This window comes from Chlorocebus sabaeus, chromosome 24 (genome assembly GCF_047675955.1).
Source record: "Chlorocebus sabaeus isolate Y175 chromosome 24, mChlSab1.0.hap1, whole genome shotgun sequence".
Lineage (NCBI taxonomy): Eukaryota > Metazoa > Chordata > Mammalia > Primates > Cercopithecidae > Chlorocebus > Chlorocebus sabaeus.
Genome location: NC_132927.1, coordinates 40362577 through 40390179, shown reverse-complemented (window position 1 = coordinate 40390179; position 27603 = coordinate 40362577). Strand labels below are relative to the sequence as shown.

The window sequence follows — 27603 nt, the reverse complement described above, 5'->3', positions numbered from 1 at the left end:
AGATGTATAAACAAGTCAAAATTCCTCTTTCAAGAAAGGGGATTTTAAAGTCCAAATTAGGTCTTTATTTTTTATCAAACATGATTTGAACACAACTGAATTCACCAGTGGACACTAAATTAAACAGCATCTTAGAATATATGTAAAAGCAGAGATTCTGTAAGCCATTTGTACACATATCCAATAAATAGAGTCTTAAATATTTGGGAAAAGGCCAAGTTATTTGGGAATATTATCTCTTATATGAAAATATTAGTAAGTCAAAGTACTTATTATTCTATTTCTTTTTTATTTGAGACAGGGTCTCACTCTGTCACCCAGGCTGGAGTGCTGGAGTGCAGTGGCATGATCTCAGCTCACTACACCCTCCTCCTCCCAGGCTCAAGCAATCCTCTTACCTGGGACTACAGGTACTTGCTGCCACCCCCAGCTAATTTTTGTATTTCTTGTAGAGACAAGGTTTCACCATAAACTTAGTGAACCTTTCGCCAAGGTTCGAGACCCAGACTGGTCTCAAACTCTTGAGCTCAAGTGATCCACCCGCCTCAGCCTCCCAAAATGCTAGGATTACAGGTGTGAACTACTGCACTCAGCCTCCCTATTTATTTAGAGTTCTATGCCTCCAGTATTTTAGTATTGGAAATTTTTATAAAAAATGTACATATATCTCTTACAGAAAGTTTTTGTAGCTTTTGTTCCACACTCTTTTTTGTTTCTGATGATTCAAAACACTCCTTGAGGTTCATTTTAATGTTGTTGAACCAATCATTAAAGTTCTTGCATTGATCTGCGGGGGGGGGGAAAAAAGCTCTATTCATTCAAGGAAGACTTCATATATCTTGTTAAAGTGAGAGATTTTGAAACTTGTTTCCCATGCCATAGATACACATCATCGTGAAAGTGGTAATAAACTCTGAAACCTTTCACCAAGGTTTCAGACCCAGGCTGGTCTCAAACTCTTGAGCTCAAGCGATTCACCCACCTCAGCCTCCCAAAGTGCTAGAATTACAGGCGTGAGCTACCGCGCCCAGCCTCCCTCTTTATTTGGATACAGTTCTATGCCTCCAGTATTTTTACTACAATTAATCAAATAATTGTAGTGTATTTTCTATACCAAATGTCCAAGCATACAGGATACTCAAAGACTCTGCCCAGAGAGCTTGTGCACCAGTATTTCCCCAGACTCACCAACCACAGTGAGCGGGTCAAACACTAGGACCTTGGTGACTTACCTTCAAGAAATAAAGAAAGATTTGGAGCTTGCAAGAACTAGATGTTATTTATGTTAAGCATAAATCAGTCTTTGCTCCCAAAAGATTTAACTGATTATTATTTCCTTAAATGTAGTCTGTGCAAACCATCTCCAAGTCAGGCTTAGATTAGCCTTTGAGATCATGGTACTACATTCACACTTCAAGAGTCCCAGAAACAAAATAAGAGAAATGTTGCACTCACCATTCAATAACTTAGAAAAGTGATCTTGTAAAACACTTTTTTTGGTATTAAATAAATCACTGACACTTTCGTATTGCTTTTTCAATTCAGAGAGTTCAGGAGTCAGACAACCTATTTGATTCTCAAGTAATATCATACTGTGTTTTTGCTGTAGAATTTGCTGTTGTATCTCCTAAAGGTATAAACAAACAACAACCATTAAATCTTAAAACAGGCTCAAATTACACAAAGCATATTAGATCTCAATGGTTTTGTAAAAATCTCAATGACTCTCAGTTGAGTGGATTCACTTTCTCTCTGCTAGTAAATGTATGATACAATGCAAGTTAATATCAATTAATTATCATCCACAAGGCAATTCAAAGATGAAAATGTTAAATATACAAAAGTGGTTTTTCTGAGTTTTCTTCTTCAACTTTTTTTTTTCTATTTTTATTAACTCTTAGGAGCTCAAGACAACTGTAAATAGTGTGAAAATATATCTGAACCACAGAAGACAAGCAGCTGGGTAGCACCTCTAGTTTAGTGAAGATCTCCAAGCTGTCAGAAGGAGACAGGGCTTTTAAGAGGGATTCAGTCATCCCGATCTGGGTCTTGGCTTGGTCGAGATCCTCCCTTAGCTCAGCAGTGCTGCCACTGAGAGCATGGCAGTTGGATTCTCCTGTTAAACACTTCTGTACATGTTCCATCTTGTTCAAAATAGAGGACTCCATGACCTGAAATCATGAAACATATGAAGTAGTATAATGGTCATTATTTAACTACATTTAAGACAACTGTATTGCTAGAGAATGGGTTGAGATTACTTCATTTCGATGTGAAATGCATTCTTCTCACTGTTCTACATTTTTCTATGTCACTGATACAATTTGAATTTTGCCTTCAAAGGATAAAGCATAACATAAAAAACTGAGATGGATATTCTGACTTTTTTCTAAGAGACAAACTTGATCCTTCCCCTCAACACAAGTTTAATCTAGCATACTAACTAAGGTGCTATCTCATGGTGCTCATGACATAAAACATAAAAACATAAATAAAAAATTAAACAGCCAGCTTTTTATTTAGCATTTATGATCTACACAGCATTGTGGTAAGCACTTTGTGTACAAAATACAGGCTTAAGAACGTTAAGTAACTTGTCCAAGATCATAAAGCTAGTAGGTAGTACAGCCAGAACCTCACCCAGAAGGTCTTAATTCCAGCGCTCATATTCAACCACTATGCACCTAGATCTAAGAAAAACAAAAACAAATCTCTTCACACAACAGAAAATCATACTTGGGGCAATCTCTCTCTTTCTCCCAACTAGCAAATAATAAACCTAGGATGACTTGAGTGAAATTCTCCTTCCTATACCCAAGAAACACATAGAAAATCATCATTACTTTACATAGATGCACAGGCAACATTTGCCCTCCATACCTGAGGCCTGTGAAATAGGTGAGGGGAAAATAAAGGAATACAAAAATGTAATATCATTCATGCTAAATATGGAATAAATATATTTAACTATACCCACTATTAGAAATTTGGTGGGACTTAACATAGGAATTGAATAAATGATGCTAATTTTATTTTAGGCTTAGAATGCATGGTTTACAAGCGTTATTTTAGAGGCTATAGGACAAGCTTGTCCAATCCACGGCTCAACACAAATTTCTAAATTTTCTTAAAACATTATGAAATTTTTTTGCTATTGTTAGTGTATTTCATGTGTGGCCCAAGACAATTCTTCTTCCAATATGGCCCAGAGAAGCCAAAAGACTGGACACCCCTGTTATAGAGAATCTTCAATTGGGCCTTTTTTTCCCTCTTTTAGAGACAGGGCCTTGCTCTGTCACCCAGGCTGGAGTGCAGCGATATGATTATGGCTTTACTGAAGCCTCAATAACTGAAACTTTTAAATACAAATTCTTACCTGCAATTCAAGAGGTATTTCACTGCTTTGGAGCAAAAACTGTATTTCAGCCACTCTTCTAGAAAATTCTGAAGTTTTTTGTTCATGGACTTGTAATTCTTCCTAAAACATGTAATTTTAAAGGACAGTGTCTTTTTATTTCATACCTTATTTTTTGATACCCATAATTACTAGTGTTTATATACAGAAACTGAGAGAGCCCTTGAATTTCCCATAATCATGTGTCTCAGTGTCCTAGAAGTTACAAACCCAAGTGCCTTCAGGGGTCAGGCAAATGCTACAACCAAGGTCTGTCTAGGTATAAGACAAGAGAAAGGCTAGGCCTGTGCCATGAGAGAATGCAGAGTCTGCCTTAAGGCATTCAATTTCATGAATATATTTATAAATTGCATACCCCGTGTGTGCGCATCCGCACGCATGCACACACACACACACACATACACACACAATTTTAGCAGATTTTGGCCCACAGCTGTCAGTTTACAATTCTTAACATCAGATTTTTAAACAACCTGTAATCCAAGACAAATTTAATAGAAATGATTCATTTATACTTAGAAAATCATAGTTTTACTTAATACCTATTATAATATATCCAGGAAACTCGAAATCTCCAAACAGTTAAAACACTTTTTCCAAATGTGTAAAAATAAATAAATAAATTAAAAAGAGAATAAAAGGCCGGGCGCGGTGGCTCAAGCCTGTAATCCCAGCACTTTGGGAGGCCGAGACGGGCGGATCACGAGGTCAGGAGATCGAGACCATCCTGGCTAACCCGGTGAAACCCCATCTCTACTAAAAAAATACAAAAAACTAGCTGGGCGAGGTGGCGGGCGCCTGTAGTCCCAGCTACTCGGGAGGCTGAGGCAGGAGAATGGCGTGAACCCGGGAGGCGGAGCTTGCAGTGAGCTGAGATCCGGCCACTGCACTCCAGCCTGGGCGACAGAGCGAGACTCCGTCTCAAAAAAAAAAAAAAAAAAGAGAATAAAAGTGAGAATTAGAGACAAAATAAGATTTGAGGCATTAGCATACATTCTTATGTTGCGTTGAACCATATATAACTGTCAACAGTCGGCTGTTTTCTGACCTAGCAAGAGAGCAAATTTTTTTTTTTTTTTTTTTTGGGAGACGGAGTCTCCCTCTGTCGTTCAGGATGGAGTACAGTGGTACCATCTCTGCTCACTGTAACCTCTGCCTCCCCACTTCAAGCTATTCTCCTGCCTCAGCCTCCCACGTAGCTGGGATTACAGGCACCCACTACCACACCCAGCTAATATTTTTGTGTTTTTAGTACAGACAGGGTTTCACCATGTTGGCCAAGCTGGTCTCAAACTCCCGACCTCAAGTGATCTACCTGCTTCAGCCTCCCAAAGTGCTGGGATTACAGGCGTGAGCCACCACACCCAGCTGACAACAAATTTATATGATTCAAACAAGTAATATGTAAACAAACAAGCAATTAGGAAGAATTATTCCTAGAGTTGAAAGAGAAATAACTTTGATTCTTTCCAGATGCCACAACCTGAGATTGTTGTTTTAAAAAGTAGTTTTTCTTGAAGCTCTATAAATATGGTGATACATAGCCATGTATTTTTTCTAATCTTTATAAGGCATTGTTTAATTCAAATAAGAAGAAAGCTATCTATAATCATGGTCTAGATCAGAGGTTAACAAACTATAGCCAGAGGGCTGATAGCCTGTTTTTATGAATAAAGTTTTTACTGGAAACCAACTACCTTCAAGTATTTATATTGTCTCTCGCTGTTTTCATTCTCCAACAGCAGGGGTGAACAGTTGTGGCAGAGACAAATGATCCACAAGCCTAAAATATTTACTATATGGCCCTTTAAGAAAAAGTCTACTGGCTGGCCTTGTGACTCACACCTGTAATCCCAGCACTTTGGGAGGCTGAGGCAGGCGGACCACGAGGTCAGGAGTTCAAGACCAGTCTGACCAACATAGTGAAACCCTGTCTCTACTAAAAATACACAAAAAATTAGCCTGGCATGATGGTGTGCGCCTGTAATCCCAGCTACTCAGGAGGCTGAGGCAGGAAAATCACGTGAACCCGGGAGGCGGATGTTGCAGTGAGCCGAGATTGTGCCACTGCACTCCAGCCTGGGCGACAGAATGAGATTCTGCCTCAGAAAAAAAAAGAAAAGAAAAAGTCTGCCAACCCTGGGGTCTGTATCACTACCCGGGAGCAATTACGCATTTAGTTGGCGCTGTTGCTAGGAATTCTTCATCTTTTTCATGCTACCAATCCCTTTGGCAATCTGGTGAAGCCTATAGATCCCTTGCATAATAGCATTTTAAAAATAAAGCATAAACTAAATAATGTAGAATTACAAAGGAAAAGAATTACATGATAGTTATCAAAATATTAAAAACAATTTGTGATACATAATACTAGCACATGTTTCCCTATTATATAACAAGATCTAGCAATAGACCTACTAAATCCCATACTTTCAAAGTAGTGGTAAGGGTAATAGATTCAACAATTGAATAATGATCCAAAAATATCTGTGATTTTCTTGATAACAAAGTCACATATGAGCATCCTAATATGTTTGTTGACTATATTCATAAAAAATTTTTTAAAAAATGTCAATTGTGTACCAAAAAAAGCATGTATTTTATTTGTTAAATTACCTTCAGCCTTTCTCTGTCCTCTTCAGTCAGTTGATGTAATTCCATTTTTTGAAGGGCCTTTTCCGTCCACTCATCAATGACATTTTTTAAGTTAAAAAGTTTGTCCCACAAAGCTAGAGCTCGACCAAGATTTTCATAGTAGTCTTCTGTCTTTTCATTTATCTACCATAATTTAAAAAGAGAAACAACATATGTAGCTGTGAAAAGTTTGAAAACCACTGTTTCAGTCAAACACTGTTTTAAAATAAAATTTTAGTTTACTATTACTAGATAATGCTTTATTCATCAACAAAAATTTGCTTTAACATATCATGTAGTTCTCTCTCTTAAAAATTAAAAATAAAAAAATAAAACGTACCTGATTTGCTGCAGCTTATATGCAATTGAAATCCACAGTCTTTCTCTTTTTTTTTTTTTTTTTTTTTTTTTTTTTTTTTTTTTTGAGACGGAGTCTCACTCTGTTACCCAGGCTGGAGTGCAGTGGTGCCATCTTGGCTTACTGCAACTTCCGCCTCCTGGGTTCAAATGATTCTCCTGCCTCAGCCTCCCGAGTAGCTGAGATTAAAGACATGCACCACCATGCCCAACTAATACTTGTATTTTTAGTAGAGATGGGTTTCACCATGTTGGCCAGGCTGGTCTCGAACCCCTGACCTCATGTGATCCACCCATCTCAGCCTCCCTCCCAAAGTGCTAGGATTACAGGTGTGAGCCACCGCACCTGGTTTAGTCTTCTTCATTTCTAAACTACATTTTTTTTTTGTTAAATGGTGCTTTTAAAAACTCAGACGAAAACATAATGCAGATGAGTTCTTAGTTTGTAATTAATAAAAACTAGTAATATCATTACTACTCAACCAAAATTACATTAAATATGTAGTTAAACATCAGTATACTGCATGAACAGGCAATACATTAATGAACTTATTTTTAAAAAGTCAAGTATGTATTTCTATATGTACAAGAGGATGAACCCATCTGTTAGTAGTCCCAACTCTGGGGTTAAAATTAATTCCTAAGTTTTATATAATTTGAACATTTTTACAATGAGTATTTTCCAATCTTGAATTAAATAAAAATACTAAAGACACAAAAAAAATTGGAAACAAAATTAAATTTGCAGTCAATGAAATTATCACTTACATCAAGCCATCTATCCACAATAATATTAGCCTCTTTTTCAAAGGGGGGTTCTTCAAAAGTTTTCATTTTATTTAGATAAAATTGTAGATTTTTGCAGATCTGGTTTATCTTGTCTACAACTTCTAAATGCTCATTAAATTCTTCTTTGACAATTTCAATCTGTAAAAAAGATATGAAAGTTATTTTTGATATATTGATATAGACAAACAGCTAAGAATCACAATTCTATTGTTGGATATTGAGCTTAAAAACAATATCCAACAAAGCGTAATACCTTCTTACATTGTTCTTTTTTAAAGTAGGCTTTTATTGTCTCACTTTCTCAATGAAAAGTTTTTAGCATCCTAACCATTGGTTCAATGTTAATCCTATACTCAAATTTCCTCCCACTTGGCATGATGAAATTTTTATAGTGGTCTAAAACCATATTTCTTATCCATGTGAAATAAGATTCTACCTGCCAAAAAAAGCATCTGCATTCAATGGCATTAAAAAAAAAATGACAGTCCCTACATCTGCCTAATAAGAATCATCTTTTTAATATCAAAGAACCTAAGCACTTATCTGAATAAAATACACAGAACTCTAAGACATCTTGGATTCTAACTTTATCATAAAAGGCAAAATGCTACTTTTTCAAAAGGAAAATCTCCAATCACTGGGAAACTAAGCAACATACTTCTAAATACAAGTCAAAGAGGAAGTCTCAAGAGAAATTTTTAAATACATCAAATGGAATGAAAATAAAACATGAAAACTTGTGTAGCACAGTTAAAGTATTGCTGAGAGGGAAATTTATAGCACTAAATGCATACATTAAAAATGAGGAAAAATCTGAAATCAATCATCTAAATGACCACTTCAAGAATCTAAGAAAAGAACAAAATAAACCCAAAGCAAGAAAAAGGAAGGAAACAATAAAAATTAAAACAGAAATCAATTAAGTTGAAAATACAAGAACATTAGGAAAAAAAATCAATAAAATAAAGAGCTAGTTCTTTCAAAAGATCAGTAAAATTGATAAACTTCTAGAAAGACTGACAAAAGCAAAGAAAGAAGAAAGCAATACCAGTACTAGGAATGAAACAGGGATACCACTACAGACACTACAGACATCAAGCAGATAATAAGAGAATGCTACAAATAACTTTAGACACACAAATTTGAAAACTTAGAGGAAATGGACAGATACTTTGAAAAACACTACTGCAACTCATCCAATATTAAATACATAATGTGAATTGCCCTATTAATATTAAAGAAATTGAATGAATAATGTAGAAACTCCCCAAAAAGAAATCTACTGGTCCAGATGGTTTCACTAGAGAATTTGATCAAACATCTAAAAGAGATTTAACAGCAATCATATACAATCTCTCCTGGAAAACTGAAGAGAAGGAAACACGCTCAATTAATTTTATGAAAACCAGTTTTACAGTACCAAAAAAGAAACTACAATATCTCTCAGGGATATTTACACAGAAATCCTTAACAAAATATTAGCAAATATAATTCAGCAACACATATAAAAAAAGGAATTATATACCACGACCAAATAATGTTTATTCCAGGAATGCAAGCCTAGTTTAACATCCAAATATCAATCAATGTAACCCACCATTTTACCAAGCTGATGGAAATAAATTATATAATCATGTCAGTTAATGCAGAAAAAGCACATAAAATGGTATAACCACTCTGAAAAACATTCTGACAGTTTCCTTAAAAAATAAACATGCAGGCTGGGCGTTGTGGCTCACGTCTGTAATTCCAGCACTTTGGGAGGCCGAGGCGGGCGGATCATGAGGTCAGGAGATCAAGACCATCCTGGCTAACACGGTGAAACCCCGTCTCCACTAAAAAAATACAAAAAAATCAGCCGGGGTGGTGGCGGGTGCCTGTAGTACCAGCTACTTGGGAGGCTGAGGCAGGAGAATGACATGAACCCAGGAGGCGGAGCTTGCAGTGAGCCGAGACTGCACCACTGCACTCCAGCCTGGGCAACAGAGTGAGACTCCATCTCAAAAAAAAACAAAACAAACAAAAAACCAAAAAACCTGCAGGCCAGATAGTGCCATTACAGCAGTGGCTCATGCCTGTAATCCCAGCACTTTGGGAGGCCGAGGCAGGCGGATCACCTGAGGTTAAGAGTTCGAGATCAGACTGACCAATATGGTGAAACCCTATCTCTACTAAAAATACAAAAAAATTAGCCAGGTGTAGTGGCATGCACCTGTAGTCCCAGCTACTCAGGAGGCTGAAACAGGAGAATTGCTTGAATCCAGGAGGCAGAGGCTGCAGTGAGCCAAGATTGTGCCATGGCACTCCAACCTGGGCAACAGAGCGAGACTCCATCAAAAAACAAACAAACAAACAAAAACAAAAAACCCCGTGCAATTAACATATGACCCAGCAAGCACACTCCTGTACGCATCACTGAGAAACAAAAACTTATATTCACCAAAGACTCCTTCACAAATGTTTACAGCAGCTTTATTCATAATAGTCCAAAATTGGAAAGAAGCCAGATGTCCTTCAGTGGGTGAAGAGTTAAACTGTGACACACTCATACCATGGAATACTGCTCAGCAAGAAAGAGGAACAAACTATCAATATATGGAAGAACCTGAATGAATCTCCACAGAATAATCTATGTGAAAATAGCCAATCCCAAAGTTACATACTATATAATTTCATTTATATAGCATTTTAAAAATAGTAAAATTATAGAAATAGAGACTATATTTGTGGTTGTCCAGGATTAGAAGGGATGGGAGGAGGAGGGAAGTAGATGGGGCTAGAAAATGACAATAAGAAGAATCCTTGGAGTGACAAAAATGTTCTTTATCTTGACTGTATTGATGTCAATATCCTGATTGTGATATTCTAGTTTTACAAGATTTTACCATTGGGGAAACTCAGTATAGGATACTTGGGATCTCTTTGTATTACTTTTGTATGTGAGTCTACCATTATCTCAAAATAAAGACTAATTTAAAAATTAATATTAAATAAAATCTTTAAAATGAAAAATCAATAACTGGGGAGGTTTGTCTTCTAACTAGATGCTGATTGATACACTGGCAGAGCTGAGATCAAAACCCAGGTCTTCGTTCTCCTGGTTCAGAACTCTGCACTGGAACACAATAAATGTTTGTCCACAAAGATGGAAGTAGAGGCCGTTATCCTAAGAGAAATAACTCAGAAAGTCAAATACCGATATGTTCTCACGTGTAAGTGGAAGCTAAGCAAAGGGGGCACACAGACATATGGAGTGGAATAATAGGCCTTGGGGACTATAAAAGGTGAGACAGTGGGAAAGGGGTGAGGGCTGAAAATTTACCTATTGGGTACAACGTCCACTATTTGGGTGATAGGTACACTAAAATCCCAGACTCCACCATTACACAATATACTCATGTAAGAAATTTGCACTTGAGACTGGATTAAGAAAATGTGGCACATATACACCATGGAATACTATGTAGCCATAAAAAAGGATGAGTTAATGTCCTTTGTAGGGACATGGATGAAGCTGGAAACCATCATTCTCAGCAAACTATCACAAGGACAGAAAACCAAACACCACATGTTCTCACTCATAGATGGGAATTGAACAATGAGATCACTTGGACACAGGAAGGGGAACATCACATACCGGGGCCTGTCATGGGGTGGGGGGAAGGGGGGAGGATAGCATTAGGAGATATACCTAATGTAAACGACGAGTTAAAGGGTACAGCACACCAACATGGAACATGTATACATATGTAACAAACCTGCACGTTGTGCACATGTACCCTAGAACTTAAAGTATAATAAAATTTTAAAAATTTTAAAAAAAGAAACTTGCACTTGTACTCCTTAAATATACCAAAAAAAAACATTATTGAGGAAAAAAATTTTTAAGCAAAAATGTTTGTTCAATTAAATAAAAATTTCATTTGATATATTTCATTTAACTGAACAAACTAAATTTTTTTTTGCCTGCAAAGAACTTTCTTATTAAACTAGCATAAGCTTCCACAGGGTGATGAGAAAAGAAAGGGCAAGAAAGTATAATTTTAGCATTGGCAGAACTATGGGTTTTGTTTTACAGTGAATGGAAGGAGTAAAATAAAGGGAACTAGGCTCACTTTGACATTTCCAAACTTTAATAGTCTCCTGATATTCCAGCCTTCTAGTCTAACATTTTGCACTTCTGTCTTTCATTAAAGAGAGTAGAACTTTGTCACCATATCCTAGATAAACATCCAGGTTACCACAGTTTTGAAGGACAAAAGTTCTCAGTGGTATCATATTCCAGGTACTGCTGCAAAGCAGGATAAAGATCCATGTTACAGAAATGGACTGTTTGTGAAGATAGTACCTGTGTCATCACAAAATTAACTGAAAGTTATGTTAATAATTAGTACTAAAATCTGCTTTTTTTCAGACAGATTTTTAAAAACCTGACAAAAGAATTAAATATTAGTGTATTAAAACTTCCATATCTTTCATACAAAAGATTATTTCAGCAAACATATAAATACCCATATACTAGAGGTACAATTCTCATTTTAATAAAATAAGGAAAGCCGGGACTGTTGTTTCTTAAAGGTAGTTATAATTATTTTATTAATTTTTAAAATACCTTTTGCAGTTGAATAAGGAGTACAGACAAAGCAGAGTTCATTAATTTTTACTTCTGCTATATACATACTTCAAATATGTCTTCAGGGCAGGCAGTTTTATGCAGTGATTGAAACAGTGAAATAACAAGTTTAACATGGTGGATTAAATGTATATGTTTGTCTCTCTTTCCTCCTCACATGCTACTTTAACAACAGAAAAGAATTTAAAATGGTACAAACCAACAAGCACACAGAGAACAGAGGATGACAATACTCTCAGGTGGAAGGTGAGAAGTTGGGAAGCTGGAAAGCTGAAGAATGAGTAACTGACTCACCAAAACTAAAGCTGAAACCTTGGTCTAGAAGGAGATGGGATAGTGGGGAGGGTGCAGAGAAGCCAATAAGAAGCAAGGCCATTTGTGCTACAGAATCTCAAAAGGCTAGAAATGACTTCAAGGTAATCATTAAGGCCGAAATACAGTTAGCCTCAAACAGAAAGACTGGATGGCATTTTTTAAGAGAAACACATTTAGACTCTCAGGCCCTCCTTCACCTGGTTGGATGGACTCCCTCCATACCCACAGAGATTGACTTTCTGGGGAGGCTCTGGACTTGGGGCTGCCAAATACAGCTGAGGACAGAGGTGAGGTCCAGTTATGATAGCCACAGAGGAGCTAATGATGGCAGAAAGGCCAAGACCTGGGCCTAGATTCTGATTAGGGAGACTCACCCAGGAGAGGAGTCAGCTCCCTGGAGGTGACGAGAAGTTGATTAGTCAGATAAATAACTTATCTAGAAAGTACAGTTTATAGTTACAAGGTTATAGAGTTATGGGGTAGCGGGAAGAGCAGCAGACAGGCCACACGCAGCATGGGGCATCGTAACTGACACTCATCAAAACAGGGCTGAGGAAGGGCGCCAGAAGTGAGGAGGATTTGCACGAACAAGAAAAGCTGCAAGTCAAGAGCGACTAGATATCTGGTCAGCATACAAGGGAGGGTCTCAGGGTCTGTTGAGTAAGGCAGGGACCTTGATCCTAAAACAAGAGTACAAGGTAGGAGACTGCTATCGGGGACACGGCAGAAGGGTGGCTATGCGAACTGGGACACAAGCCCAAGAGGATCTGGTAAGGCTGAACATGCTGGAGACTCTAAGAACCTAGGAAACCAGAGCTCTTTAAATCTACTGAATGAGGACAGGGCCCTTCTAGATCCCAAGACCAGCCAAACCCAAAAGCTGCCTCCACCAGAGGGAACCAGACAGGTTACATCTAAGTAACTGTGACTATCTGCTCATGGTCTTGACAGCTTTGATTAAGTCTGACAAGAAACCAGCTACACAGTCATATATTGTACAGCTGGTATCTAAATAGGGCTGCTTCCGACTGGCCAGCTCTAAGAAACTAAGCCTGAGAAAGTGGGTCCCAGGCAAGGGCCATTCCTGACATTCTGGGTGTCACTTGAGCTTCAGGGTTAATAGTTCTAGATAAGGACTAAATTGTCCTATTTAAGCTTTCACTGATGCTGCTCTTAACAACTGGAAAGTTTAATAAAATTGCTTTCCAACCGCCAAGTATATCAAGCAAACTACATTTCACATACTTTTGACACCTTTATAGCACTTTAGCTTAGTACTTATAAAATCAATAGAAAAAGGCCAGGTGTGGTGACTCATGCCTGTAATCCCAGCAATTTGGGAGGCAGAGGCGGGCAGATCACCTGAGGTCAGAAGTTTGAGACCAGCCTGGCCAACACGGCAAAACCCTGTCTCTACTAAAAATACAAAAATTAGCTGGGCGTGGTGTTATGCACCTGTAATCCCAGCTACTTGAAAGGCTGAGGCAGGAGAATTGCGGGGATGGGAGGGGAGAGGAGGGGAGGGGAGGGGAAGAAAGAAACTTTCTGGTGTAGAGTCACAGAGTGCAGTGTAGTATATTCTTTTCTAACTATTCCAATTCTTCTGCCACTCTGGTTGATAACCACACAAAACCATAGAAAATAATGACACCTAGTGTCCAAAAATATTACTCTTCTTAGAATATAAACACAGATGGAGGAACGTGGTAATAAGCCTGCACATCTTCACAGAAAATGAGTAAATAAAAGCTAATTTTTCCTTACTCCACTAACAACAGAGAGGATTTTCCCACTATCTTCCGTCAAGCCTGCAATGCAGGGTCAGGTTCCTTGTAAACAGAAAGTCAGTGCAAAGGCTGTTACAGCCTCACAGAGGTGGCAGCAGGCGTGAGCAGAAACACAGCCCAACATCAAAACCCAAACAGAAGAGACCCACCATCGACTCGGCACCTGTTTCTTTTTTCCAGCCCTGGTGATAAAATACAACACATTTTTAGATACCCAGTAAAATAGGGTCACTAGTAACTTCTTTTAAATGAAGTTTCAAAATGACTTAATCTATCTCTCTTTACTACCAGGCCTGTCAGTGAGGTCGCTGTGCAGTTTTTTTCTAATGGAAGCTGGACTCACCTCTGCTATCCTTTTCTTCAGGTTCTCCTTTCCCATGTACGAAGCCTGCAGGGAGATGACACTCTCTTCTTTTTGAATCAAAGCTGTCAAGATGCTTTTAAAATTCTGATATTGTTTTAAGAGCTCCAAAACTCTTCCACATTGTTCAAGACTATGAATAGAAAAATATACAACAGCTAAATGTCCAAAAATAGCAAAACCATTCTTTCTCTTTGCAAGTATACCACATAAATGATGAATAAGGCATAAAGGACTTTTCCTCTTGATGTGGTTCTTAATATTTTTTACCAATTTAACCTAAGAATGATGGCACATCAATATATCTGGCAAATAGATGGCATAATCTCTGATTAGTACTGTCACTAGGTGAACATTAAAAAGTTACCAGATATAAGGTCTACAAAGAAACACAGGATTCATCACCCTAAGGAATCAGCATCTCAATTTCATCATTAACCAAAAGACATCTCAGAAAACAGAGCTGCCTTAACGTAACTCTGGCAGATTATTTCAGTATCAATTCAGCAAGTCACAGGTTGTTTCTGTATCTATTCTTTTTTTTTTTTTTTTTTTTTTTTTTTGAGACAGAGTCTTGCTCTCTCACCCAGACTGGAGTGCAGGGGTGCGATCTTGACTCACTGCAACCTCCGCCTCCTGGATTCAAGTAATTCTACTGCCTCAGCCTCCTGAGTAGCTGGGATTACAGGCAAATGCCACCATGCCTGGCTAATTTTTGTATTTTTAGTAGAGACGGGGTTTTATCATGTTGGCCAGGCTGGTCTTGAACTCCTGACCTCAGGTGATCCACCTGCCTTGGCCTCCCAAAGTGCTGGAATTATATATAGGTGTGAACCACCATGCCTGGCCTTTTAAATATCTAATCTATTCATTCTGGATTTAGTCCTTTTTAAAACGTTAAGGCAGTGAGACAATGTGGCAGTTAGGACACCTGGTTTCTACTACAGCTGGGCACTGCTTAGTCTGAGACTTTGGATAAGTTACTTTAGCCTCTTTGAATCTCAATTCTTTCCTCAGTAAAGTCAGAGGGTAGACTAGATCAAATACCACATACAGGGTTCATCTTGACTCCTGTACACTAAGGTTCCAGTAGGAAACAGGAGGTGTACCCCAGTGGAATTCTGAAGATTACGAAAATGTTTGCAACTAGCCCCGACTCTGCAGGAAACACAGCAGTTATTGACAGGCAACATCTCCCATTCAAATAGGCGCGTGGGGTAAAGTAATGCTCCCAATTCCCAAAGATGCCTGGGCCTAATCCCTGGATCTTGTGAATGTTACCTTACAGGTTACCTCACAAGGCAAAAGGGACTTTGCAGAAGTGATTAAGCTAAGGATCTTAAACTACAGAGATTATCCAGGATTGCCCGTGTGGGCCTGGTGTAATCATAAGGGTCCTTCTGGGAGGGAGGCAGGGAGAGGTGTCAAAGGAGATGTGATGACAGAACGGAGGGCAGAGAGAGATTTGAAGATCCTGCACTGCTGCTTCAAAGATGGAGGAGGGGGACACAGGCCAAGGAATGTAGCAGGAGGCCTCTAGAATATGGAAAAGGCAAGGAAATGAATCTTGCCTAGTGCCTCCAGAAGGAACACAGCTTGATTTTTTTTTTTTTTTTTTTTGAGATAGGGTCTCGCTCTGAAGTACAGTGGTGCTATCTCGGTTCACTGAAACCTCAATCTCCCAGGCTCAAGTGATGGCCCCACCTCAGCCTCCTGAGTAGCTGGGACTACAGGCACTTGCAAGCATGCAGGTTAATTTTTTAATATTTTTTTAGAGATGGGGTTTCGCCGTATTGGCTAGGTTGGTCTCGAACTCCTGACCTCAAGTGATCCGGCCACCCCAGCCTTCCAAAGTGTTGGGATTACAGGCATGAGCTACCATGTCTGGCCAATTTTTTTATGTTTTGTAGAGATGGGGTTTCACCATGTTGGCCAGGCTGGTCTCAAACACGTAGGCTCAAGCAATCCTCTCACTTCAGCCTCACGAAGTACTGGGATTACAGGTGTGACCCACCTCACGCAGCCTGTTTTACCACTTCTGACCTCCAGAAGCATAAGGTAATAAATCCATGTTCTTTTTAAGTCACTAAGTACGTGGTGATTTGCTTGGTGATTTACAGCAATAGGAAACCAACCCAGTTGGGATGATAATGAGCATAAACACACTGTATTGTGTACGTGTTATGCTTCATGGAGAACCACTTTGCTGCACTCTGGCTATAACCTACAATTCTAGGTTTTGTCCCAGACACTGGCCCTGTGAACTCCAGTGGGAAATCCTTATGTTTGCCCTCCTTTGGGTCCACGGAGATGTGTTTTCAACCCAGAAGTTTGAAAAAGTTAATTGTGCTACAGACAATTTTTCAGATTCAAGAGGGATTCTTTTTTTCCTTACCATTCGGTGACCAAGGCTTTGGTATTCTCCCACAAGAGTACTGTATTTTGGCACTGCTGATTCACGGTTTTTTCTCTGCCGTCTTTGAAGTGTGGAAGAGAATTAGCCATTCCTTGTAAATGTCTCTTCTCTTCTTCATATTCATCTAGAACCTTATCCAGTCTGATTAATGATTTTTTCCTTGATTATGAATGAGAAAAAAGTTTGATAGCCAACTGTTAACCACTGATTCAACACACATATGGGTAACCTGGGGAGGCACAGTAACCTTAATTTGTCCTCATGAGGTTAATGCCAATATTACACATTCCTGTTACAGAGTTCGGGAGGCTCTTTGCATTTCCAGAATTTTTCTGATTTTTTTTTTCGGTCTTATTTTGTTTTGCTTGTCTCACTTTGTCACCTATGCTGAGTGCAGTGGCACAATCTCAGCTCACTGCAGCCTCAACTTCCTAGGCTCAAGTGATCTTCCCACCTCAGTCTCCTGAAAAGCTGGTACCACACATGCACACCACCACGCCTGGCTAATTTTTTATTTTTTGTAGAGATGGGGTCTCACTATGTTGCCCAGGCTTGTCTCAAACTCCTGGACTCAAGCAATCCTCCTGGCTCAGCTTCCCAAAGTGCTGGGATTACAGGTGTGAGCTACTGTTCCTGGCTACATTTCCAGAATATTAATTTGGTGCTTTAAATAAATATAATATACAAAACCATTAGCAGTAACATGTTCCTGTGATGAACACACTTGTAAAAGGTGTATACACACATGAGAGGAAAGAGAGAGAGGCAAAGCGCATATGTATGCTTATGTAGGGGGAAGACGGCATGATATGTGAGAAGAGGAGAAAGTGAATGACCAAGAACTGCAGGATCCTAAGAAGGATGGGGTGGCCAAGGAGAAAGGAAAAGACAAGGGAAATCTTGCACTTCTCCTTTATGTACAAAAAGCTCTCCCAATCAAAAAGGAGTTATTTAAGGATAAAGTAACACTGAAGGGATTAACACCATTCACCTAAATCTAAATTGCTAAACTGCTCACAGTCTCTACTTCCTAGCCTCCAATTTTCTCTTCAATTCACTTCCATAAGGTTTTCATTCTCTACTGCCTACTATAACAGCTGGCCTCCACATGTCAAAATCCCTGTTCCACTCTCAATCTTCACCTCACTTCACTAATCAGCAGCATTTGACACTTGGTCATTTCCTCCTTGTTGAGATGTCTTCTTCAGGTAGCCCCAGAAGTCTCTTGATTTTCCTCCTACTATACCGGCCTCTCCATTCTCAGTTTCTGCAGCTGGTTCCCCCTCATCTCCCTGATCCCTCAATACGGAGTGCCCAGAGTATGGATCCAACTTGGACCTCTTCTCTTGTTTATCTAAACTCACTCCCCTCGGAAATTTCATCCAATCTCATAGCTTTAAATAGCCTTGTAAAATGATGAAAACTCTCAAATATACACCTCTAGCCCAGACCTCTCTCCTGATTCCTAATGCCATCTATTTTTAGGTGTCTTATTGATATTGCTGCTTGAATGTCTAGTATATCTGGAATATATCACTTCTAAAACTGAGCACACCCAATCTTTCATTGAATACTGAAAAATTTCATCCAAGACTGATAAACTTTAGTCTTTTTCATCTCAATTAATGGTAACTCAGTTCTTACTCACTGCTCAAGTTACCATTGACACAACGGACAATGAGAGGCAAGAGCACCTGAACCCAGAGGAAGATTCCAATGTTTGTTGGAAGCATTCTTGACCCCAATATCTCTTTTACACCCCATGTCCATGTGTCAATAAATCATCTGTTCTCTATCTTCAAACTATATACAGAATCTCAACACTTTCTACCACATTACCACTGGTTCATGCCAGCTTCATCCCTACCAGGGATTACGACAATAGGTCAAACCAGACTTCCCATGTCTTCTCTCAACTCCTACAGTCTATTTTCAACACATCAGCCAGATACAACAGGTCATTATGAAAACCAACACATTTCCCTCTGCTTAGAACCCTGCAATGACTTCCCATGTCACTAGAAGAACAAGCCAAAGTCATCAAACAGCCTAAAAGTTCCTGCATGAGCTAAGCTACATCTCCCCCTCACTACTGCACCTTCTCACCTCCTTGCCTCTTCTCTAAAAATACAACCGACCTTTGTACCCACTGCTCTCTCTGGCTAGAAGGCTATTCCTTCAGGTTCGAGTGGCTTGCTCTTTCCTCTCATCTGATGCCAAGGCCACCTTCTCAATGAGACCTTCCCTGATTATCCTGTTCGGTAGCAATCCCTTCCACCTTCCTTAAATAGAACTTCTCTCTCTCTTTCCCTTCCTCCCTTCCTCCTTTCTCCCTTCCTCCCTCCCTCCCTCCCTCCCTCCCTCCCTCCCTCCCTTCCTTCCTTCCTTCCTTTCTTTTCTTTTATCCTGTTCGGTAGCAATCCCTTCCACCTTCCTTAAATAGAACTTCTCTCTCTCTTTCCCTTCCTCCCTTCCTCCCTTCCTCCCTTCCTTCCTTTCTTTCTTTCTTTCTTTTCTTTGAGAGAGGGTCTTACTGTGTCACCCAGGATGGAGGGCAGTGGTACAATCACATGCAGTGGTGGGATTCCCTAAGAATGAAAGTTTCATTGAGCCTGAGGGTGTGGGGCATTTCAGAGGGAAAGGCACACTTGACTACACTGAGGGCTTGGTCATCTAAAGACCCTTGAGAGACCACTGAGCCTGAGGAACTAAAGGTGGGCAGAGGAGGAGATAGAAAGTGAGACAGATTTAGAAAGGGGGGAAGAGGCCAGGCACATAAGAGGAAGAGGCCAGGCTCACGCCTATAATCCCAGCACTTTGGGAGGTCAAAGGGGGTGGATCACCTGAGGTCAGGAGTTCAAGACCAGCCTGGTCAACATGGTAAAACCCCGTCTCTACTAAAAATAGAAAAATTAGCCAGGCATGGTGGCGCATGCCTATAATCCCAGCTACTAGTGGGGCTGAGATAGGAGAATCGCCTAAACCTGGGAGGCAGAGGTTGTAGTGAGCCGAAATCGTACCACTGTGCCCCAGCTTGGGCAAGGCTCTGTCTCAAAAACAAACAAACAAAAAAACACAACGGTGGCTCACGCATGTAATCCCAGCACTTTAGGACACTGAGGCAGGTAGATCATGAGGTCAGGAGATTGAGACCATCCTGGCCAACATAGTGAAACCCCGTCCCTACTAAAATACAAAAAAAAAAAAAAAATTAGCCAGGCGTGGTGGCATGTACCTATAGTCCCAGCTACTCGAGAGGCTGAGGCAGGGGAATCACTTGAACCTGGGAAGTTGCAATGAGCCAAGATCATGCCACTGCACTCCAGCCTGGTCACAGAGCAAGACTCCATTGAAAGAAAGGAGGAGAGGGGAGGGGAAGAGAGGGGAGGGGAGGGGAGTGGAGGGGAGCGGAGCGGAGCGGAGAGGAGCAGAGCAAAGAGGAGAGGAGAGGGAAAGAATTCCACAAAAGCGACTCTTGCTAACATTTTAGCTTTTGGAATTTGAAGGCCCTACTCCAAATGCTGGAATTAAAATGGCAGCAGGTATACAGAAGGCTGCCAACGTCAGTCTACTGCAACTCTGCTCCATCTCCAGAATCAACACAAACTTTAGATTGCCTCTTAAATTCAGTCTCCTGCCCTTCCACTCAGTTCCCACCCTAATCCTGCCGGGAGGAGAAGGAGACCAAATAACTAAGAAAGTAGCAGGGACAAGATGTGGCACATGCATCTTCCACCACTGGTTTCATTAATATCACATGCATGGAGTCTGTCAGTCATCCGTCCTGAGGAGAACTCCACAGTAAACAGACAGAAGTACAAGGGAATCAGTAGTAACTCATGTACAGTACTTTATGTATATCTGACTTCACCACTCCTTTGTCCATAAGATACACTCTAAAGAGGAAAGAAAAATTATGCCACGTTTTGTACAGGTACAATACCAACAAAAAGGAAGTTTTCCTGAAAAGTCTACAGAAAAGAATGCTGAACACTGAATACAGTAGGATGGAATAGAAGCAGAAAGACATAGGAAGAATATCTTTCACCTAATAGAGGTGAAAATACAGAAAGGTGCTAGTCATCTTGGATGGAAATGGATGGACAATACTTACCGATGTTTCACAGCGGGAACAGTAGGATCCTTAAGACCAATTTTACTGATTTGACTCTGCACATCTTGAATATTTTTATGGAGTTCATTATTTTTGAAGATACAAGCCTCTAGTAATCTGTTTTCCTCAGTGAATTCCTCCTGTACCCCACAGCCATGTGTCTCAGGTAACTTTACTGATAAAGCATCAAGAAGGTTTTCACAGGAGGTGTCTTCACCCAATTCAGCATCTTTAAAGCTCATATCAAGCATCTTCAAACGTTTATCCAAATGTTTGGCCTTGTCTTTCATCAGATGAATTTCTCCCTCTTTATTTTTCACTGTCAAAGTATTTTCTTGTGCCACCTGTGTATCTGAGGCTGAGAGGTCTATAAAGGGCTCAGCAGAGAGTTTAGCTGCTCTGAGAGATGCCAAAAAGTCTTCCAGAGCTTTCAGAGTATCTTCACTCCTCTGCACCTTGTGGTTCATTTCTTCAAATTGTGTTTTGTACTTCAGTATAATATTCTGCATCGCATGTAGATCAAATGGGTGTAATTCCTTTAATATAAAGTTGCCTGGTTCTTCTAAGCGGTTACATATTTCAATCTGTTTTGCAGTAGAATCTTGGATATTCTAAAATAAAGATAAGAAAAGCTAAAAAACTGAGGTGGAAAAAAGAAAGACTGCTTGTGAGAAACCAGCCCCAAACTGCATGACTAGATTTGATCTAGAAAAATGCGTTTCAGTTTAACAAAAGGTGACAGTTTCTACCTAAGGAAACATTTTAATTACAAATGATCAGATGTCCCAGCTGATGTTTCAATCCCAAAAAGAAAACAAGCACATAAATCTATTGCTTCAAAGCAAATAATCAGATATTAAACTGTTCAGAAAACAATTTTATAATCTGAAAAATAAACAAATATTTTTATTTAAGATGGCATTTAGAATAAGAAAACAGTAGAATATGGCATTTAAGCATGAGTCTAGTATATTTAGGAATTCAGTTACTGAAGAAGGCATTCATAAACAAGGTTTCCTTTTGAACTCAAAGAAAATACCTCATTATGTACTCCACGGTACCTACCTCCAAATTTGTAAGGAATTAAAGAGTTAAGAAATAAAAAACAAGTCTAAATTACTGAAAAAAAAAATTGTCGTGACTTATACTCTTAATCTATGCTATGACAAATAATTAAAAATCCATAAAGATTTATAAATCTCAGAAGACTTGATTATTCTGCAAATCACTGTGAGAACTTATATACTTACCCTTAGGTGTTGATAAATGCCATCAGCATCAATGAGATGAAACCCCTGGATGGCCATTTTATGGAGAGGCAGGTCGGAGCCACAGAGAAGAACTGATGCCTTCTCTACAGGTAACACAAGCTGAAGTGCTGTCTCTAAAGATTGCATCCTGGGTGCAAGGTAAACCAGACATGAGGGGAAAACACAGCAGAAAGATATCCTATAAAACTGATTAACACAATTACTGAACTAAGAACAGAAAATAATTATCCAATAAATAGACATACAATGATATATACACATCATCACATTAATACCTAAACGCATTGATTTAAAATGCCAAAGAATGAATGGGTTGCTATATCCAAGTATTCTTTCATATGCTCATCCATCTATCCATTTATTCATTCATTCATTCATTCAACATACATTTATTTAGTGAGAGGCAGCAGAGCTAGGTTAAAAACGACCCACTGGGCCAGACAACTCCAGCTGTTTTGGTATAATTAATGATTTCTCCTTCCACTCCAAAAAGCATCCCAATACCCAAGTATTCTTTTTTTTTTCCTTTTTGTATTTTTAGTAGAGAGTGTTTCACCCTGTTGGCCAGGCTGGTCTCGAACTCCTGACCTCAAGTGATCCGCCTGCCTTGCTTCCCAAAGTGCTGGGATTATGGGCAGGAGCCACCGTGCCTGGCCCCAAAGTATTCTTAGCAGGGTAATACATACCACACTGAATGGAAAATTGTAAAACATACTAAGCCTTTCTCTCTCTTTTGAAATAAAAACAGAATTGTAACTTAACTTCACCGTGACAACTAAGAAACCTCATAATTATTTTAATTATGGAATAATTTGTTGAATTTCCATATTACAAATATAATGGGGTCCAAAGAATAGGCTCCACTGATAAGAAATTGAAATGTGGGACCATAGGTAAGTAATATATAGACTCTGAGCCTCAGTTTTTTCCTATATATATAGGAATATATGCTGGGGGTACATATTCTATGTATACAAGGTCCTAATAACACTCTCATTTCAGAAATGGAGAGATTAATGCCCACAGAGTTTATGCGACTTGGTCAAATTCATGCCCAAAAGAGACAGTGGAAAGACTGTGGCCTTTGAACCTTGGCAGACCTTAAGTTCTACCAAGTTTCTAGGTAGCAGCGTGGCCTGGTTATATTATTAACATTTAACCTCTCTGAGTATCAGTTTCTTTATCAGAAAAATGCAATCATAATGGTAGCCTCTCTTACTGTTGTTGTGACATCCAAATAAAATAACATACTTAGTATAGCAATAGTCTTGCTTAAAATGGCATTACTGGATTTAGTGAGTTTATCAGATTCATAGTTAATAGATCTCAGAATTTTACCTGGTATTAAGAGTCATCTGAAGCTCTCTTTCTCTTTCCTTTAGTGTGTCTCTTTCCTTAACTATAAAAGGCTTCTTTATGTCACTCACATGATTTTCTAACTTCAGTGAAATAATTTCAAACTCTTTCCAGCAAGCATCAGTTTCTTTTTTTATGACCTAGATGGAACACATTAATCAATTTATCAACTAATGGGGTTAATAGGCACAATTATTCTGTTCTTAAAACATGAGACATTCACCAACTGTGGAGGCAAACACAATGTTTCACATGGAAATATGTTTTAAAATATTTTCCAACCATCTACAAGTCAACTATCCTTTAGGGAACAATGACGTTAACTGTGCTCTCAGAGGACTCGTTCAATGAAGTCAAGGGAGTCGACAAGGCGGCTTCCAAAGGTACCCAAACTCCCTTCCCCTAAGGTAATTACCCAGAATACAATTCAGAAAAATACAGATACATGTAAGAACAGATAATTCTGTTTTCTCTGGATAGGAAATCTTTGTTACCTCCTAAACTAAAAGAAAACTAGAGTGAACCAAAACTATTTCTATATAAATAAGAAGTAAATTAAATTAATTTATGGTTTATGATTAACATTTATAATTCTATACTATTCCAGCTCCTTATCTTGATTCTTTTTTTTAAGTAAGGCATTGCTATATAATACTACTGACAGATCAGCAATCAGCAGTATAATTTGTTCTTCACTTTACCCAAAGATTAGTACGGTTTTTCTAACCAACTCATTATTCAGTCACTGGAGAAACGTCTCAAGACAGTTTCTTAATTGTGATGAAAACATGCTAAATCCATCACTTGAGCAACAGGGATTTTAACATACACATTTTGCTTATTCAGATGAAAAATAGAGAGCAGTCAGATGGTAGAGTGTGACTGAGACCTGGTATAATAAAATAAAAGAAACTAGAAGTGGAAGGATGTTGTAGGAACTACCCATGGCCCTCCATCTGGGAGGGTTCCCTCTAATGCACTCAGGACGGGCATCAAGAACGCACTGCAATGCACAGATCATCTTCAAACTAGTAAAGATATTATTTGTAGAAGTTGTGATTTGTGTGCCAACTACTAATAGATTGCTTCTTTCTGTTTTTTCTGAGTCACCTGCAATAACTTCCACTGAAGGCTTTTTAGGAGGAGAATCCATCATTTAGAGTGAAAACTCCCTCCACTGCCTACCCCTAAATGCCCAACATCAGACAGTCAGCAATCACTGTACAGCAATTTTAGACAATGTGATCATTTGGTAAAGATGAAGGACTGAAACAAACATTCAGAGTCACTGGCTGGTTAACTTTGGAGCAACCCAGGAGCAGGATAAAATTCCCTTCAAAAACACATTGTTTTTGATCAATTCCCTTGAAGTTTGAAGCACAAAAAGAAATAAATAAACAAAAACTTTCCAAGCCACAATATTTGGAGTACCAGATTCGAGTATAAGCAGTAAATTAAGACCCTAAACCAAAGACTTTCCTGGGGTTGGTACTTGAAAGAAAACCACTTTATAATAGGGTAACATTAGAAATGCAATCCAGCAAAGAGAGTTCTTTGGAAACATTTGGCGTATGTGACCTCAACAGAAAAGGGGATGTCCCGACTCACAGTGGTACTATTTTCTAATAAACAAGATAACCAGAGAAATAATATTTTTGGTAATTACCTGTAAATCTGTCAGTTTGGCCTGCAGACAAGAACTACTCCTGTCCTCTTCACTAGAGAAATCAGAAGTAACCCTGAATTTGTTGTTTTGCAGGTGGTGTTCAAGAATATTTCTGTAAGTATCATACCTGGGCAAAATGAAATGCAACATCACAATAGTTAATTTTTAAAATAACACAGGCCAAGCGCAGTGGGTCGCACCTGTAATCCTAGCACTTTGGGAGACCAAGGCAGGTGGATTGCCTGAAGTCAGGAGTTCGAGACCAGCCTGGCCAACATGGAGAAACCTCATCTCTACTAAAACAACAAAAATTAGCTGGGCATGGTGGCAGGTGCCTATAATCTCAGCTACTCAGGAGGCTGAGGCAGGAGAATCACTTGATCCTGGGAGGCGGAGGTTGCAGCAAGCCGAGATGGCGCCACTACATTCCAGCCTGGGCAACAGAATGAGACTCTGTCCCAAAAATATAAAAATAAAATAACACAAAGATAAACAAAAAACAAACAAAAAAAGAAAAATAAAATAATACAAAGAAATATTTTAAAATTACTGTCAACTACATGTGAGGAAATACCATGAAATTTCTGTTTAAGTTACTGGACCACATGCAAAATGATGACTAACTGAAAATAAAATTTTTAAAAAGTATAACATGTTTGCATTGATGAAAGACTTTTGGTGGATTTTCCAGTTGTTTAAAAAGAGTTTACCTCTCTAGTAAACTATTTACAGATGCACTGTAATCCTTTTCCATAATGCTTTCTTTTTGCGGAGGCTTTAACTCTGATGCCAAGTTAAACTTCACAGTGGCTTCCATTGCCTAAGGGAATATGCAAAACAGTAAATAAAATATCTTAAACATACTTAATTATCTGGAAAAGATAAATGCTTTATGTTCAAAAATAAATCATTGATTCTTTATACCTCAAACCAGGAGATAATACAATTTCTTTGGGATGTCTCAGCTCAGAGAAAAGTCTTTGAGTAGGACGGAGGGGAGTCGCACCTTCTAACTGGTACGGCAGCATGGTGAAGGAAGACTCCCAGCCCCAAAATGCTATTTCTGCCTGAGACTCCATACCCATAGTCAAAAGTAGACAGAAGCCTACCATGCAGGAGCAGACCCCCAAAAACAAATCTGCCTCACCTCATTCCTTCCTCCACATGTTCTGATTGGCAGTCTGGACTACAATATACAGTAAATACCAAATTATCTAGACTTTAGGAATTTAGAAAATTCAATTCCCGCAGAAAATGAAATACATTATAATGCAACAGAAAAGGCAAATGATAAATGAACTTGTTCATCTCAATGAAATGGAAACATCTATACAGATCAAACTCAACCTCTTCTACCCTCAATAACAATGTACACAGATAATCGGTATTCATAATGGTTCAAAAGGGTCTCTGCTAGAAAGAACTATTTGTGTACTCAGAGGAAGATCAGGTTATGCTCGCTATAGCTTTGGTTAGTTGCATTCTCATTTGAAAATCAGTCTTTTGCATTGTGTAAGTGGAAATTCTCCATTGAGAGAAACAATCGGATAATTATAACCAACACCTAATTAATGAGAAGTGAATTATGGTACACTGGGTCTTTTACATTGGGTTTACTTCTGAAACACATTATCCACATTTAACACCTTTTCAGTTGATGGTTGATTATCTGATTTTGCAAATGGTGCCTCACTGTGGGAATCCCCTCCTCTGTTCTCAGATGTGGAGATGGTCCCCCTAGAAAGGAATCAAAATTGCGTGTTTAAAAGAGAGCAAGAAATATGAAACCTAAACAAGCATGACTAACGCTTAATGTCATCTAATTGTGCAAAAGGCTTCGTTTTATCCTGAAGGGTAGCTATTCTTATGAAGTACTAACTCGTTTTTCGACGTGCCTCCCACTGTGGGCTGCAGTGTCATATGAATCTCAGAAGCACATTTCAGAAGCCTTTCTATCTTTTGTTCATAATCTTTGAGTAGTCTCTTCACTTCTTGTTGACTCTTCTGTGAAGGCAGCTCTTCACACAGCTCCCTCAGGACTTCCATGTGGTGATTAAGCTGGTACAGGCAGCCTTCCTCAGAAAAGCAGGCCTAATTGAAGAAATAAAGCAGGAAATGTGCTTCAGATGAGTTTACATGATTATTCCATAAGGACTAGAAACTAACAGATGTGTGTGGTTTTAACAATGCGTTCTTGTATAGGCCATCTACGTGCTGTAACAATAGGTGCTGGAGAAAAAAAGATGAGGGAGTCAGCCCTAAAGGGGTTTTCAGTTCAGTAACCTAGACACACAAAGAACCAGCATAGAGTGTGCTAAGTGTTATGATAGAGCCTACCTGCCTGAAGGAGTCAGAGAAAGCCTGCCTCACAAGAGGGAAGCATCTGAACTATACGTGGAAGAAAGGACAAGTTCTCCAAGTAAAAGGGGAGAGAGGTTATTTCTAGCAGAAGGACCACCAAGAGGACAAAAACCACGAAGATAATGAAA

The 27603-nt window shown here is 39.0% G+C and overlaps 1 protein-coding gene across 16 annotated transcripts in view; it reads right to left on the bottom strand.

Moving 5' to 3' along the window:
- The window catches only part of SYNE2 (spectrin repeat containing nuclear envelope protein 2), a 374252-nt gene that overhangs the window by 200030 nt on the left and 146619 nt on the right, over positions 1–27603 (bottom strand). For all 16 annotated transcript variants that reach the window (XM_037984103.2, XM_037984105.2, XM_037984100.2 and 13 more), the window contains 15 exons: positions 26994–27205; positions 26761–26851; positions 25825–25934; positions 25115–25241; positions 23431–23588; positions 22072–22219; positions 20822–21432; positions 16687–16866; positions 14274–14424; positions 7175–7333; positions 6032–6193; positions 3377–3478; positions 1971–2171; positions 1456–1627; positions 675–787 (listed from right to left, as the gene is read on the bottom strand). In XM_037984103.2, coding sequence (XP_037840031.2) covers positions 675–787; positions 1456–1627; positions 1971–2171; positions 3377–3478; positions 6032–6193; positions 7175–7333; positions 14274–14424; positions 16687–16866; positions 20822–21432; positions 22072–22219; positions 23431–23588; positions 25115–25241; positions 25825–25934; positions 26761–26851; positions 26994–27205 — 2697 coding nt within the window. The remainder of the gene's footprint in view (positions 1–674; positions 788–1455; positions 1628–1970; positions 2172–3376; positions 3479–6031; positions 6194–7174; positions 7334–14273; positions 14425–16686; positions 16867–20821; positions 21433–22071; positions 22220–23430; positions 23589–25114; positions 25242–25824; positions 25935–26760; positions 26852–26993; positions 27206–27603) is intronic.